At 42.2% G+C, this 16,134-nt stretch overlaps 1 protein-coding gene across 1 annotated transcript; it reads left to right on the plus strand.

The window, feature by feature from the left end:
• Positions 1–9,110: 9,110 nt before the first annotated feature.
• Positions 9,111–14,316, plus strand: LOC308229631 (uncharacterized protein; the record flags this gene model as incomplete). The annotated part of the gene is made up of 3 exons (XM_080633779.1): positions 9,111–9,606; positions 11,104–11,247; positions 14,267–14,316. 3 exons carry the CDS (start codon positions 9,111–9,113, stop codon positions 14,314–14,316), a joined length of 690 nt encoding a protein of 229 aa, XP_080489905.1.
• Positions 14,317–16,134: the final 1,818 nt, after the last annotated feature.

Here is a 16,134-nt window from a genome sequence, read left to right on the forward strand (position 1 = left end):
TACTTACTAAGCAGCCAAATCTTTAAGGTTAGATTTGAAATAATGAAAATGCTACTATTTGGCCGTCATTGGCAACAGCTTCTCTTCAACAAAAGCCTTAGGATTCAGGAAATGCAGGAAATGGTTTTGCTTCCTAGAAAGAGATGCCTTGATTTTACTCCTCAGTAACTGCAGGCTTGAAAGGTCTTAAGGTTAACGTAGAGATATTTTTGCTCCATTCTTTTTTATTAGTCATTTTTGCTGGGACTTTTCCCCCCCATCACTATTACCAAACACACACACACTTGGAACAGCAGCTGTACAAAAAGGTCTGTCTAACCCACTGTCATCCAAGGCGCATTTTTGCAATGCAAAATAAGAATGGATAGAACACAGCAAACATACTGCAATATTTCTCTAAAGATTTCTCCCAGCTTCAAATAGTTTATAGCCCTGGATTTCTTAAACCAGAAGAAATTACGGGTTTGGAAGTTGGAATCGGGTATTATCTGGCCTGTGGATAATAAGAAAAGCAGAGGAAAGATCAAACACAGTGATCCAGCATCCTTTGTATTTTAGAGATCAAAGTGTTTTGTGGCTATCAATCACAACAAGTTTTTTTTTTCTTTCCTTCTACTAATAAAGACTACAAAAAAGAAAATTAGTATTGTAAGGATTAAACCAAAGAAAACTGGCGTCTCTTCTGCTGTGTCAAAAGTTCAAGTGAAATGAAGTACAGAACATGCTAAAGAATGAGCAAAGACCCCAACAAACCAGCAGTTCTCAGAAAGGGAAAGTACTTGCATCTTTGCTTAGTTTAACAAGACTAAAATTACTTTTGCTTACTCCACTGACTTTAGACAAGGACAGCTGAAATCGCTGCTTGGTTATAGATTCTTCTAACATACATGACAAAAGTAGCTCTGAAGAAAGCAGAACAAAGGCTGGTGTTCCCCAAGGTCAACTGACAGACTCAGAAGGTTTTTTTGCAACAATGGCTTGTGATGAGATTATATAAAGCAATTGATTCCCCAGCACAGCTAAATTTAGAAGTGTGCTGCGCAGCAGAACAGAAGTAAGGGTGCTTTTGTACTTTGATGCATGACTACTGTTCTATTAAGGCAACAGGATTTCTTAAAGTTTTAGGAGAATATTCGGCTTTACTGTCTATGCAAAGATGACATACCTATTAGGGCAGCAGAAGCAAGGTATTTTAACAGTTCGATCAGATCATCTCCCAGTTTAGCATTACTTTGCTGTTTATTTGTTCCCTTTTCCTTTTTACAAGTGCATGCCCATGCTTCAAGTAGAGATATCAGCAAGCTTTTCCCATGCTTATTGTTTAATTCTAAAATGTTAGTCCCAACAATGAAATTAGTGACATGATTGGGAAAGCCCCCCTGGGCTCCTTCCAAATCTTTGTCTGATGCGCACAAACAGAAGCAACACAGAATTCTGTAGCTAGAAACATGCCAGCCTGACAATGACACCCTCCAACTGGTCCAAAGTAGTGTTGCACAATAAAAAATAAAACTGGGACATTTTAAAATGCATTCTGCAGAAGTCATTAAACTTTATTTAATACTGTACAGAATACCATGCTGTTGCACACAACATTTTCTGAAGAACAGAGGAAGGTATTTTTAGGTTGTGTGGATAATGACCTGTGTTTGGTTGTTCTGTATTTTATGATTGTATTGTTGCACTCTTTTATGCATTGCATTCATTTCCACATCCTTGGGCAGCACATCAGAATATCACAAGTAGCTCCCGGTACAAGGAAGACAGTTTGATGATCTACCAGACAGAAAACTTGTCCTGATAGATTGGGATTGAGGGAAGTTTGAAATTGTTAAAGACTTGCATCACATTTTTTGACAAATTTCTTTAGCTCATTTCCTTTCTTCTTCTAACTAAGATATTTCACAAGTCTACTATTGCAATTTATGCGTCAGACATCTCTAAAGGAGTGCCAAAAAGTACGGATTTATTCAAGGAGAAATTCATATTTTGGCCAAAGAGCTCAGGAAACAGGCCTGGCACTTGCTTATTTGGCAAAACAAAATGAACACAGAACAGCCTGTACAGGAGAAGTATTTGGATCAGACTTTTATGCAGTAGATTAATTCATTGCAGCAAATCGCCAGTAGATGCCCCACTAACTTTAGACTTCTGTTCCCAACCCTTCTCATGGGTGGAGTTAATTTCTCAACATCTTTTACGGAATTACTCAGTATAACTTGAAACCTTCTGATTAATGGTGTATGAGTGAGGGAAATATTTCAAAAGGAGTGCTGGCAAACCTGACATTATTTAGCTTGAAATGACAGCATCTTTGCTGCACAATGTTTAGATTCGTGTCCAAGGTAAAAGAGCAAAAATACACAGCCACCCCCATTCTGCATCAAAATAAGACGATCAAAGTATCTCTCAAGGAGCTTATACAAACAAGCTGATCTACTGTCGCTTAAGCAAACACTGTTTAAGTTAAAATAAGAATTTCCGCAAAATAAGAATCACCAATTCTTTAAGCTGAAACTATACAGTAAAACAGGAATTTCCCTATACACTCACTCAAGTTTGAAGGTAGCTAGCTGTGTCTACCCTCTCACCCTGATACAAGTGGTCACATGGTGTGTGAATCTGTGCTAGTGAAACTTCAGGAAAGCAGTCTTCCTCAGCAGAGTAATACCCCATGGCAGCATGATATAAGCCCTTGGTTTCTTACGGCTCCTTTCCAGTTTAGCACTTCTCTGGGGTTTCTCTGTATTTTGGAAATCCAAGGATCATCATGCGATTCTAAAAAATCCCAGACCAAGATAAACCATAACAGATCACTCATAATTCATGTCAAAATAGAGTGGTTTAGAAGTGCATATCCCTTATTACGCTATAAACATTAGTACATCTAGTCACTGTAACTGTATCCCAAGCTGAACACATTCTCAGGCTGAGACTTGATGAGCTATTAAACTCTGGGTACAGGAAATATTGCCAAGCTCATATTGTAATAATTGCTTACTGCAATGCTGAAACATGACTGGGTTATTAACAATAAGCTCTGTATGAATGGGGTAGAATAGGATACTGCTGTAGATCCATGGCTAGTATCACATCTTGCTGATGCTGCTTATGACCATCCTTGCCCTGTCAACCCTCTGGCACTATAAGTCCTTTTATACATCAGAAGCAGCTCACCTCTGCTGACTCCTCACTAGAAACAAAGCGCCCACAAGAAGGGAAGCCTCTTTAGAAGATAAAAACTCCCAAATGCCCTTTCCACTACACACACAACCAGTGGCCAAACAGGGGCTCTCCTCCCTACCCAGCTCCTATCCCAGGACAGATACACTCAAGGCAAGGTCCTACACCTGGGTCGGAGCAATCCCAGGCACAGGTACAGGTAGGTCAGAGAGGAGATTCAGAGCAGCCCTGCGGAGAAAGACTTGAGGGTGTTGGTTGATGAAAAAATGAACATGATCCAGCAGTGTGAGCTCGCAGCCCAGAAAGCCAACTGTATCCTGGGCTGCATCAAGAGGAGTGTGACCAGCAGGTCGAAGGAGGTGATCCTGCCCCTCTACTCTGCTCTCGTGAGACCTCACTTGCAGTATTGTGTGCAGTTCTGGTGTCCTCAACATAAGAAGGACATGGAACTGTTGGAACAAGTCCAGAGGAGGGCCACGAGGATGATCAGGGGACTGGAGCACCTCCCGTATGAAGACAGGCTGAGAAAGTTGGGGCTGTTCAGCCTGGAGAAGAGAAGGCTGCATGGAGACCTCATAGCAGCCTTCCAGGATCTGAAGGGGGCTATAGGGATGGTGGGAATGGACTATGCATTAGGAACTGTAGTGATAGGACAAGGGGTAACGGGTTCAAACTTAAACAGGGGAAGTTTAGATTGGATATAAGGAAGAAATTCTTTACTGAGAGGGTGGTGAGGCACTGGAATGGGTTGCCCAGGGAAGTTGTGAATGCTCCATCCCTGGAGCGCTCAAGGCCAGGTTGGACAGAGCCTTGGGTGACATGGTTTATTGTGGGGTGTCCCTGCCCATGGCAGGGGGGTTGGAACTAGATGATCTTAAGGTCCTTTCCAACCCTAACTATTCTATGATTCTATAAGGTAATGATTTTTTTGTTTGGCATTTTTTAAATCTTTTTTGGGATCAGGAGTGCTTCTACAAAACCGCAGAAGACTGATAGAGAGATCTACACATGTACCTTTTCTTTCCAAACTCAAATACCAAAACCCTTCTACCTCTAGAAAAGCATGTAATTTTGCTTCACGAAGCCTGATTAAGTGCATATCTTGCTTTTGCCTTCAGAATTGTGGGATTTTGAATTCGAAAAATGACCCTGAGCCTAGAAAATTTAGTAATACTTCCAGTACACTGCAGGGTCCTTAATGAAAAGAAGGTTTGTAGTCCACATTATAATTGTTAGGATTTCTGCTTACTTTGCAACTCTTTCAAAGCCGCTCTCAACTACCCAGTTGTTTCGAGTTAAAGTGACAAACACCTAGATTAACACAGGTTGTGTCCTTCATGGGTCTCAATCTAAGCACAGCATTGGGTTTCTTTACCTACTTCTACCTGTTCAAGACTTGGCAAGTAGGCATTCAAGGCAGGATTCATGAGTACATATTTGACCATTGTGATGTATCCGTTACATACTTAAAGGCTTCATTTTAGACTGTGAATGAACTGAAGATCAGAAATAAGAAGAGTTACAAGAAGGAAGACTTTTGTACACAAGCTGTGAAAAATGTGGGCTTCAGAGCTGCTCATGTGCCATGGAATATGCAAAACCTGTTTGTTAAAAAACAAAATTTGCTTCTGGTGTTGTTCAACTCAACCCATGCCTCCCACAACAATGACTCGATTGTTAGTGCAGTTTCTGTAACTGATACTCCCAACAACTTTAGCTAAGAATTTTAATATAGCCTCTTTTCCTGGGGTAACCAACAGGTCTTTGTATACAGTAGTTGCCAAAGAAAACATATTTAGAAAGACTATGACTCCTGGCTAATAGGATTAGCCCTGGTGCCCTGGAGTATTTTCCTGTTGGTCACCTGGCCTGCTACATTTGTAAGCCTGAATAAATCCTTAATGCTTCTAGCCACCATCTGCAGGAACAGTATTATTTGTTACGGACTTGATCCAGACTTCAATGGAAATTTTTCAGTCCAAAACTGTCAAACAACTCCAGCCCATGCCCCTGTAAACTCACAGGTCACTTACAGCTTGTGCTCTAGTCTGGAAGTGTTACATCACATCTTGATCTTTTCCTGCAGTCGGAATAGATGGAATTTTTTTGAGCTGTTTTAGTTCAAACTTCTGAGCAATGTACGAATAAAAAAGGCAAATAATGCCCCACATGAAACAAACCAGATATGAGAAAAAAAACCAACCATTTAACTGGAGAAACACCACAAAAAGAAGAGAAAGGGTTAGTTTTCAAAAGAACAGAGTATTTCTTGTGACACTTCCGATGAGAGGTATGGTTTGTATTTCTGAGGAAAATGAGAAGGGCTGAAAGTCCAAACAGTTTCTGTGCTAAGGAAAACCCTACACATTTGCCTTCTTTCTTAACCTCTGTGTCTTTTGTAACATCAAATAGGAAATATGCCTTCTACACACAGAACCTGCTACTGAGTTTGCACTCAGCAATGGAGTTACGCTCCGCTAGTTACCCTTACAGGAGCTTTCATCACACTCTCACAGTTTAAAGTCAACAAATATATTTCAGAACTCAACTGCATAATTCTGACATTGGTCCTTTCAACAGAGGAAAGAACATAAACACATCCACAAACTGATCAGTTGTTTATATGATTTTAAGACCAGCTAGAGGGTGCCCTGTAAGGAAAACCTGCAACATTCACTTATCAATATGGATTTCATTTGCAACAAAATCCTATGCAACAGTGGCTAGAGCTAGCCAAATTCTGGAGGGTTACATCAAGGACAAAATTTGGCTACTATTTTTCAGTCTCCCTGTCTGCATTTATAAACACTAGGTTACCCAAAGGCTCTCTACCTTCTAACAATCAGCTGAAAAAGGTTGGGAGTTTTTGAGACTGGTCAGCAATTAGCAATCAGGATGGCTGTCCTGCTGAGAAAGCTACAAAAGGAATGGATTTATATCATGTATTCTGACTGCATGACTTTGGCTGTGTATTACTAACCACAGATTAATGAAATAAAGCATATACAGGACTTGTTAATTAAAATAAATGAATAGTTTACATGCATCAACAGCTGAACTTTTGCCTAAGAGCGTGAAGGATAACAGAACAGACACCAGATACCAGGCAGTACCCAACTTCATAAAAACAATTCTTTTAGCCATACTTACAGAATCAGTGCCCAACCTCTGACCCTCTTTTCTTGTTAAAAGTGAAAAAGCAGCAACATTGCTTTACATTGCTTCTTCAAGTGCTGATGGGAAGAAAGTCCTCAGTAGGGACCAGTACCTCCAGCACCTTGCATACCAGTCTTCCTTCCCCAGCCCCTTGCAGCCACAGAGCCATAACTTCTGCTGCTACAGTCCAAGGCAGGTGCTGCTCATGCAAATACTCAGAAAATGAGAGGGGCCCAAATGTGGTCTAATGCTCAGAAAACATCAGTTCTCCTTTGTCCTACAGATTTCTGATTATCTATTCCACCTACCTCTGTAGGGTCAAAACGGGCATCAATGAAAAAGCCACGTAGTGGTTAAAGCTATTCCCTGATGCAGCTGTGTGCTGGTGGGTAGGGGTTGTTCCTTTCATCACCTGATTTCCTGCTTAAGTCCCTATTCTCTGATTACTGAATTTTTTTCATCAAGCCATGCACTGGCAGAATTCATCCATATTCTTGCATATGAGGCAGAAGAAAGCTGGTTTTGTTCTTCCACAGGCAGGGAGTTTCCCAGGACGTGTTCTTTTGGAAGCAGGAGATGTTCCAGCCTGACCCAGCTACTGTGGTTAGTAGCACTAGTGGCTTACGGATGTTTGCAAGTACACTGAGCAAGTAGAACAATTCTGATAAATGCAACCCAAAGTTTCTATCTCCACTGTTGAGACACATGGAAGGGAAAAGGGATTGTTACAGAAACAGCTGAGGAAAGGAAGCAAAGATTCTAGAATCAGTCCCTCCGGTTTATCCAGATCCTCATAAATGAAGATTGTCCAGTAGTTTGAAGATGGTAGAACTGTAGAACAAAAGCATCAGACTTAGGGGCTTTTGGCATACTCCAGTGTCAGCAACAGCCTGGAAATAATATACCTTTTTTTCTTGCAAGTGTTTTCAATCCTGTCTCCAATTCAGTAACACTTAATTAAACTTTTTTTTGAATATTCACCAGAGGGCTGTGGTTAAAATGAACATAAGACACAAGAAATCAATGTGCAAAATGGACTACCCTGCATTGAGAGTAACACTGTTGGTCAGTAGAAATTGGAAACTCCTAGCAGAGAAGTGAGGACTCCACAAAAGAAGACACTGCTGAAGTGCTGACAAGCTCTTTCAAACAACTAATTAAATTGACAGACCAGTTAAATGCATCACGGTAATGCCCTAATATATGTTGTCTTGCAGCAATGTTGCAGTTGCTACAAGTCTCCAGGTTGAAAAGACAAAGGGGGCAATAAAATTGACTGTTATGCAAGCAGAAATAACACAAAAAATCTTTGAGGAACTATCCATGAAATATGAAATGGAAAGTTTAGAAAGATGTGGTATGATGGTATCTTTGGCTTGGAAGTCTTAATTTAAACAAACAATTGCCTCTTCAAAAAGGATCTGTTTTGTAACAAGTTTTTGTTGCTTTTAGGACACTGCTAAAAGCTTCCTGTAAAGGGAGCTCTGGGAATGTTGTGTGCCGCCTGGGAAAAGTTTAACTCATTTATCTTGAATTGGGGTTGTTATGTAGCACTGCTGTTACATAATCCTTGCCAAAAAAGTTACCAAAAATGAATGCAATTTTAACCATCTCTTATGCAAATACTGGAATATTTTATCTTCATTCAGAACAGTAGATTATACATCCTTTTACGCGTGACAGCTGTTACAATGCAAAGTACCAATACATCAGAAGCAAAACATCTGGTTTGTATATTCCTGAAATCAAATGTAATGAACCACATGATGTATGTTTTTTAAATATCATTAATACCACCAGCATTAGATGAACAAACCACAAACATTAAACTGATGTCTGAAGTCCAAAGCAGTTAGAAGTCAGTTAGAACTCAAGAAGGGAAAGGCTTGTCATTTTCTTGGGGGTGGTGGGGGCCAGTGAACCAAAAGGATGGACAATGTTCCTCGATAAGTGTACAGCATGGTTTGGGGGCCATTCCCCCAGGTGTCCTGGTTTAGCAGTAGCAGTCATTTTTTCTGCTGGTGCAGCACTGTGGTTTTGACTTTCGGCCTGGGAAAAATATTGATAAAGGCGATGTTTTCAGTTGCTGGTCAGAATGTTTACCCTGACCAAGGACTTTGTGAGTCTCATGCTCTGCCAGGGAGGAGGAGAAGCCGGGAGGAAGCAGGGACAGGACACCTGACCCAAACTAACCAAAGAGGTATTCCATACCACAGCACGTCATGCCTAGGATGTAACTGAAAGTACCCGGAACAGCTGGAACACTGCGGGGTGGGGCGAGGTACCGGTTGGTGAGCGGTTGTATTCTCTTCCTTGTTATTTCCTGTATCATTATTACTATTAGTGGTAGCAGTAGTGATTTGTGTTATACCTTAGTTATTAAACTGTTCTTATCTCAACCCGTGGGAGCTGCATTCTTTTGATTCTCCTCCCCGTCCCTCCAGAAGCGGAGGGAAGAAAGGTGGGGGGGGGAAGTGGACTTCGTGGTTCTGATTTACGGCCTGGGCTTAAACCACGACAGTTCTTTTTGGCGCCCAACGTGGGGCGGGAAGGGTTGAGATAACGACAGATCTGACCAAGGCACAATGCTGATTTATGGGCTCTCAAAGTTGTTCTTTTTGATACCACAGTTTCTGTATGTCGTAGCTTGCTTGGAGCCGGTATTTGCTGTGTTAGTGTTTATCAAGTGTGGGCCTTGGGCTAAGGTTCTTGTTTCATTGTACTTTATGGTAATGGCTTGCGATAGGGGGGGGCTCCGGCAGCAGGGCGGAATGGACGTGGCCGTGGACTTGTACCTGGCCGTCCCGCTGCTCTTCACCGTCCTGGCCCTCGTCCTCGCCTCCGTCTTTGTGAGGCTGCGGGGAGCTGAGGGGGAGCGGCCCCGGGAGCCGGCGGCGGCCGAAGCGGCCCGGGAGAGCGGCCCCGGGGACCAAGCGGCGGCGGGAGCGGGGCCAGAGGCCGGGAAGGAGGCGGCTGCCGAGGAAGGGAAGGAGGCAGCTGCCGAGCAGCGGGAGGAGGCGGCGGAGGAGCCGAGCCCCACAGTCGAGCCCAGCCCCGCGGCGGCCGAGAGCATTCCCCAGCAGCAGCCTGCCGAGCCCCGTGAGCCCGAGCCCCAGGAGGACACAGGAGACCACGCAGCACTTTCCAGCAAGGCAGAGGAGGAAGATCTGGACTCAGAAAAAGAGAAGCTGGTGGTGAGAAAGCCTTCAAGCACAGGAGCTACATCCCCAGTGACAAGCACAGCAGCAGCATTTGAGAGTTCTGAAGGTTTTGAATGGCTTTTGGGTACCCTTGGGACCTGCCTGCTGATCGTGATGGGGATCACCATGTTGGCACACACACAGAGTGTGTTCTACCCACGGCCATTTTGTCTGATCCCAAGAGTTAAGCAGAGTCAGGTTTGGGTCTTGTCTGGGTTTAGACAATACAGGGGGACCGAGAGGTTTTCCCCAGGGCTGGACAGTCATGAGTGGCACGGTGTGTGGGACAGTATGGGCGAGTATCTAATCCACTGGGCCCCTCCAGTGCTTTGGAAGCATCGGAGATGGAAGGCAGCTGTGTGGAGTCCCCGACGACAAGTTGCAGAAACTGCTGCAGGGGAGGGTGAATTATTTTGAGCCTGATGGGCCCATGACACTTCAGGCCATCAGGGCAGAGATGCAACATAGAGATGGACTCATGATCGAGGGGTGGACTTTGCAATGGGCCTCTCCTGCTCTGAAAGACTGTTACAAGTGATGGTATATTGAAAATGCGGGATCTGAGCATGACGTGAATGGTATGGAATAAGGGGTGGATACTGTCCTGGTTTAGCAGTAGCAGTCATTTTTTCTGCTGGTGCAGCACTGTGGTTTTGACTTTCGGCCTGGGAAAAATATTGATAAAGGCGATGTTTTCAGTTGCTGGTCAGAATGTTTACCCTGACCAAGGACTTTGTGAGTCTCATGCTCTGCCAGGGAGGAGGAGAAGCCGGGAGGAAGCAGGGACAGGACACCTGACCCAAACTAACCAAAGAGGTATTCCATACCACAGCACGTCATGCCTAGGATGTAACTGAAAGTACCCGGAACAGCTGGAACACTGCGGGGTGGGGCGAGGTACCGGTTGGTGAGCGGTTGTATTCTCTTCCTTGTTATTTCCTGTATCATTATTACTATTAGTGGTAGCAGTAGTGATTTGTGTTATACCTTAGTTATTAAACTGTTCTTATCTCAACCCGTGGGAGTTGCATTCTTTTGATTCTCCTCCCCGTCCCTCCAGAAGCGGAGGGAAGAAAGGTGGGGGGGGAAGTGGACTTCGTGGTTCTGATTTACGGCCTGGGCTTAAACCACAACACCAGGAAATAAGGTTGAAGTGAAAACTGAGGTTGAGCCTATCGCAGAGGTGGAGATCTGATTCTTAAGCCAGCACTTTTGTCCAGATAGCCTCTCTTTCACGCCTTATAAAAGGAACAATGGAAATGAATATAACAAATTTGACAAATCTTTATGTGTTGGAGGAAGCAATTGCTTTCAAAATTAAATATTTTCCTGCATAACAAAATTGACCTTTTCTCCTAGCAATCAAAGCAAAGCAGCTGTTATTTCCATGGTCTTCCTTAGGAGAAATGACTACCTCCAAGAAGCTAGGTCTTCCAACAGCTGCTGACTTCGGATTTTGCAGTCTGTATGCAACTCTTACTATGAGCAAGGGTGTACAGGACACAAATAGGTGCAGTTCAAGGTGCCTATTTGGTCAGTGATTAATTCCTCATCTTTTAAACAGGAATACTGCAGGCACAGCAAAGAGCTAACTCCCTGCTAGTCAGGAGAAAGCCAACAACCAGGAAAGTGGCCCTCTGCCGCTTTCCTAACATATACCTGCAAGATCCTGCTTGCTCTAACCAAAAGCAAGCCTCCAGCAGCCAAGGTAAGCACATTGCCTCCAGGCTACGGGGCCAGCCGCTTCTCTGTCCCCTTTTGCCAAGATGGCCATAGCAGGGGAGGTTAACAAGAACCTGAAGGTGCAGAGTCCTACAGACACAGTGGGCTCTTTGCCCCTTCCCTGTCTGGCAGCAGGCTTGTGATTGCTCATCAGACTTCTGGGTGTCCTTTCTGGGTATCTTACACAGTGCTGGGACAAAAACATTCACGAGCACCAGGTCACCTCTTGAGGCCTTACTCAATATCTGCTCATGAATCCACATCTCCAGAGGCACTGTCCTCATTCAGAAAGAGATGTAGTGTGCCATCTGTGCCCGTCACCGATCCCACAGAGATCAACATATTTAAGTTGTGCACATAGTAAGTAAGTACAATCTCCTGCACCTTCTTTCTCCTTTTTCCAAGTGAGGGTATATCAAGGTTAGGCCATTTGGAGAGTGTGAGGAAGGGTAATCGACTATTTGCAGCCAAAGCTACACTGTGTGCAGGTTCTCTGATTAATTTTGCCTTTTCTTCCTCCTCATTCCTGCAAAACATCTGCAGTCTTATGAATTATCTCCAGCCATGATCCATCTGTGAAAGTGAATTATTCCTGCAGTCTGTGTGTTTGTTTAATCCAGAATTTACTGGCTGCCTTCAGTAAGAGTTTTGTATTAGTTGCAAACTCTTTCATCCTGTAACACAGCTAATGAGGCTACAATCCCCTCTCTTGGCAGATGTGACGGCCCAACACAACGGCAACCAGCCAGGACATAGAAAGACAACCTCCACCCTACAAGAACATGGTGCAATGTTTGTACTCATGTCATAGCATAACAAACATAAAGTAACTCAGCACCAAACACACAGCTCATCAATTAGCTGCTTGTTTACAGGAAAAGCTTTATCTTCTAATCGTGTATAAACAGATAATAAACATAAAACATGACAGGGTAAAACTATCCAGTTCACAGTAGCTTCTCCTACAGACTTCAATTAAAAAAAACCAAACCCACAAACAAAAGATACATTTCTTCTTCAGGCAGCTCCTGTTCCATCCTTGTATGACCTGTTGGACAGTGTTGTCTTTTCTGTTGTGCTTTCAATGTTTTTAGAGTATGTGATACTTTCCCTTTAGCCAGTTTTGAGTTGCTGCCCCAGAAAAACGACTCTTCCCTGCTCTAACAAAGCACCTCTACCAACTTCACTGCCACTACCTCAGGATGGCGCTGAAAGTCAGGTCTGAATCTGAGAGCTATAGGCAGGATCACACACAAAACAATCATTATGGCTTTATTTTGTCAGCCCTGCAGAGCTTTCAAAACCTGATACCAGTGTCTGTGACATCCTTTTTCTTGCCTTCAAGACTGTTGTAACATTCTACACAGATTGTCTGGTATTATGGTAGTAACAGGGAAGAAAATACTAGCACCCTGCAGCATTTAATTAGAAAACATGACATCATCTGACACAGACCAGGCTCCTCCATTAGACAAGAAGTAACATAAAACTGGGACTGGCAGCTGTTCCAGTGGAGAGCTACCCAGTCAGATTTATTGTTTGGCTACTGCGCGATCTCCCATGTTCCAGCAGCTCTTACTTTGTTCTGAACAATTTATTGGAGAGTTTTTTAGCCTGTTGGGGCCAGAAATGAAGAAAAGATAATGAAAAAAGGAATTAGTGGCTTTTTGAAGTGTTGCCTGAAGTGAAGGTTCACTTTGGGTTTTTTTAATAGTCTATGGCACTCAGTCAGAAAGCAGTGTTTCCTACTGCTGCAGGGCCATAGTGCCAGAAATATGTGGTCCTAAGATAAGTTAGTTCCACAGTTAAAATGTGACATACATGGGAATGCAAGAGACAATGGAGGTTGTCTCCAGCTGTAGTACTGTTTTCCAACATTTACCAAAGATAACACACCTGGAAAATGAATCATGCCCAGTAAGGAGACTAAGCAAAAAACCCAGGACAAGTATTTCTTAAACAGATGTTGAATTTTTCTTGCCATCTGTATGATAAAACAACAATTAATTACAGCTTAAGAAAATATTGACATCTCCAGTTTAACAATGTATGCACACCAAATCTTAAATTTACACTGTATGAGGTGCAGATGAGAAAACAATGTTTGTTTGCAATCTGAGACACTTTCTGGTCACTGTAGTTGCAGCTCAGGTGTTCCCCTCCTGTGCCTAGCTGAACCCTTCCCTGCCAATAATTGTGCAATAAAACATGTTTTATGTTAAACAAAAGAAGGACTGCAAGGACAGGGACCTTGAAAGTAATTATAAGGTGGTTTGATTTTCCACACAATGCATTACAACACTATGCTCATACTGGTGTATGATCCGAAGCCGGCAATACTGAACTCAAGAGTTTTATTTCTCATCTGAAAACCATGGCCATGTAGTTTTTGTGTGCGGGTGTTCGTTGTTTTTTAAACAAAGGTCCAAGAACTATTGACCTAATTGGTCTCCACTTCTGGATTATGATTAGCACCAGCTAGGAATTATGAACACTTTGTCTGCACTCAGCTAAGTTGTGTCATTTTAATCACAAGTCAGTTGTTTCAGCACTGGACAGGTTACCACACTTATCAAAGTGTAAAATCAATTTTGGAAGGCTAAAACGATCCTGGGAACCTGCAATAGAAATAAACCACACAGGCTTCAAGCAAAAGGTGTCCAGCATATGAACAGGTGAAAAAAATGTGTGCTACCACCAGCTGACTGCTGTGAGTTCATGGACCCCCATCACATAAAATCGCTTTCCTTGAAAGTACAACTGTACTGTAGCATAAAATTTGCATTGGGTGCTTTATATGTAGCGAAATACCCATGATCATCTCTGCAAAAAAAAAAAAAACAACACATTAACAAAGGCACAATAACAAAGGCAATGCTAACTTGACTGTTGGGTATTTGGAATAGTCTGGAACAAAACCTTTATAACAGAGAACACACATCTTCATCTCAGAATAACAGTCACAAAATTGTTCTTACATTCTCTGATTGTTATCTCCAAAACAGTCACATTGGCAGAAAGACCCATTGACCATTATGATGAAAACGAACATTAGCCTTTTCCTGCTCATAACAAACAAAGAGTGAATTGGTGGAGACAGCACGTATTGTTACTGTTTTTCCACAACTGTCTCCCAAAACCAGCCAGAAGACTCAGGAACAGTAGAGACAAAAAAGAAAATAAATAATACCTTGTACATGCTGCTCTGGATTGGGGAATGGAACCAATTGGTTTTTAATTTATAGTTAAATTAGCACAGCTCTGCGTACCAGCATATTATTTGCTTCCCCCTCCTTGCCAAATAGGTGCATAAAATGACACCATTTTCAGACCCTCCCCCAAAAACAAAGGATCTTGTTAAATGAAAAATAGTAACACAGACCCTCTGTGTGTCCCTGGCAGTCAAATAAAACAGGACTGTAAGTCCAGTAACATCACTTTACTTGGAGATGATATGCCAACACAGTAACTGACAGAATTCATATACAGTGGCCTATAAGCTCCTATTTGTATCACTACAATGACTGCCTGCTGACTGTCTGGAGAAGATGAGTACCAAATTCTCTTCAAGTTCTCATGCTGCTAGAACACGATGACCCAACTTTTTTCTTCTTTTAGCTCTGTAAATGCACTGAATAACCATTTTACAGTTTGTGACAATATACATGTAGTATTGACCTATCTACATAATGAATGAGAACCATATTAAGATACAGATGACTCAGGCCTTCCTCTGGCTCCATGGAGATAGGTGTTACTGACACAGCTATCAAAGCTTCAGAGTACAAGTGTGTCTGTTGCACTACACAGCTTGGCTGCAACAGTCAAATATTTATTAGCTTTAGATTTTATTGGAGTTTTCTTCGAAGAAAAGATTCAGAGCCTCAAGTTCCACCCAGCTCTTATTCATATCAGATGCCAGCATATCATTTCCTATCTCATTCTTGTGCGTGTGATTGTTTTTCAAATGTGAGCTTATAACCATTATTAAGAAGGTAAAAATATAAAGTCAGAGCAGTATTTGAGTGTTCTTCCACAGCTGGAAGTATTATTATACAGAAACTTCAGTTACTTCACATCCATTTGCATGAATTATGTCAATGCACAACCACAGCTGACACAAATCCTGTGTCTTTAGCAGTCACCATTAATGTTTTGGCAGGCTTGATTAAGTGCAAATTGCTGTTGTGTATCTATTAGAGCGAGGGCAATATCTCACGGAGTGCGCGGATGCCTTGTTGACAGTGAGATGATGGAAAGGAATGTATGTGGCTTCCTCTTTTCATTTCCCATTCCTAAAGCTTTGGTTGGTAACGTACATCCTGCTCAAAGTGGACAGCTAATAACTTCTGCTTGTTAAACATTGTCCAAGTTTCAAAGGAGTGTATGCATTTTTGTGACCTCATCTACTATTTTTGGAGCATTAATCTGCACATTTTGAACACTAATCTGAGGACGTGGACCATTAACCTGAATGTGGGAGAATTTTGGACATTTGCAAACATTGGAACAATGAGTTGATAAATTATTTACACTTGGACTTCAAATTATGGAATGGAGATCATACTTCTTTTGTACGATCAACAAATCATCAACAAATGATCAACAACAATGAAATACAGCTTTCATCAAAAAGAAAGTCCCCAGATTTCTGTAAGTCAGTGGAAAAAATAATTTATTGCAATTTCTTTTGCACATTAACATGAAACATTTATACATATATATTCTGTGCTGATAAGGTATACTAGATATAGACAAATTTATACACAAAATAATTGCACTATCCTATTTTATAATGCAAATATTCAGAAATTATCAGTCAGATAAGAACAGGTATTATTCACATAAAAATGCACTGTATGTTGAAGTTATG

This window comes from Psittacula echo, assembly GCF_963264785.1.
Source record: "Psittacula echo genome assembly, chromosome: 1".
Lineage (NCBI taxonomy): Eukaryota > Metazoa > Chordata > Aves > Psittaciformes > Psittacidae > Psittacula > Psittacula echo.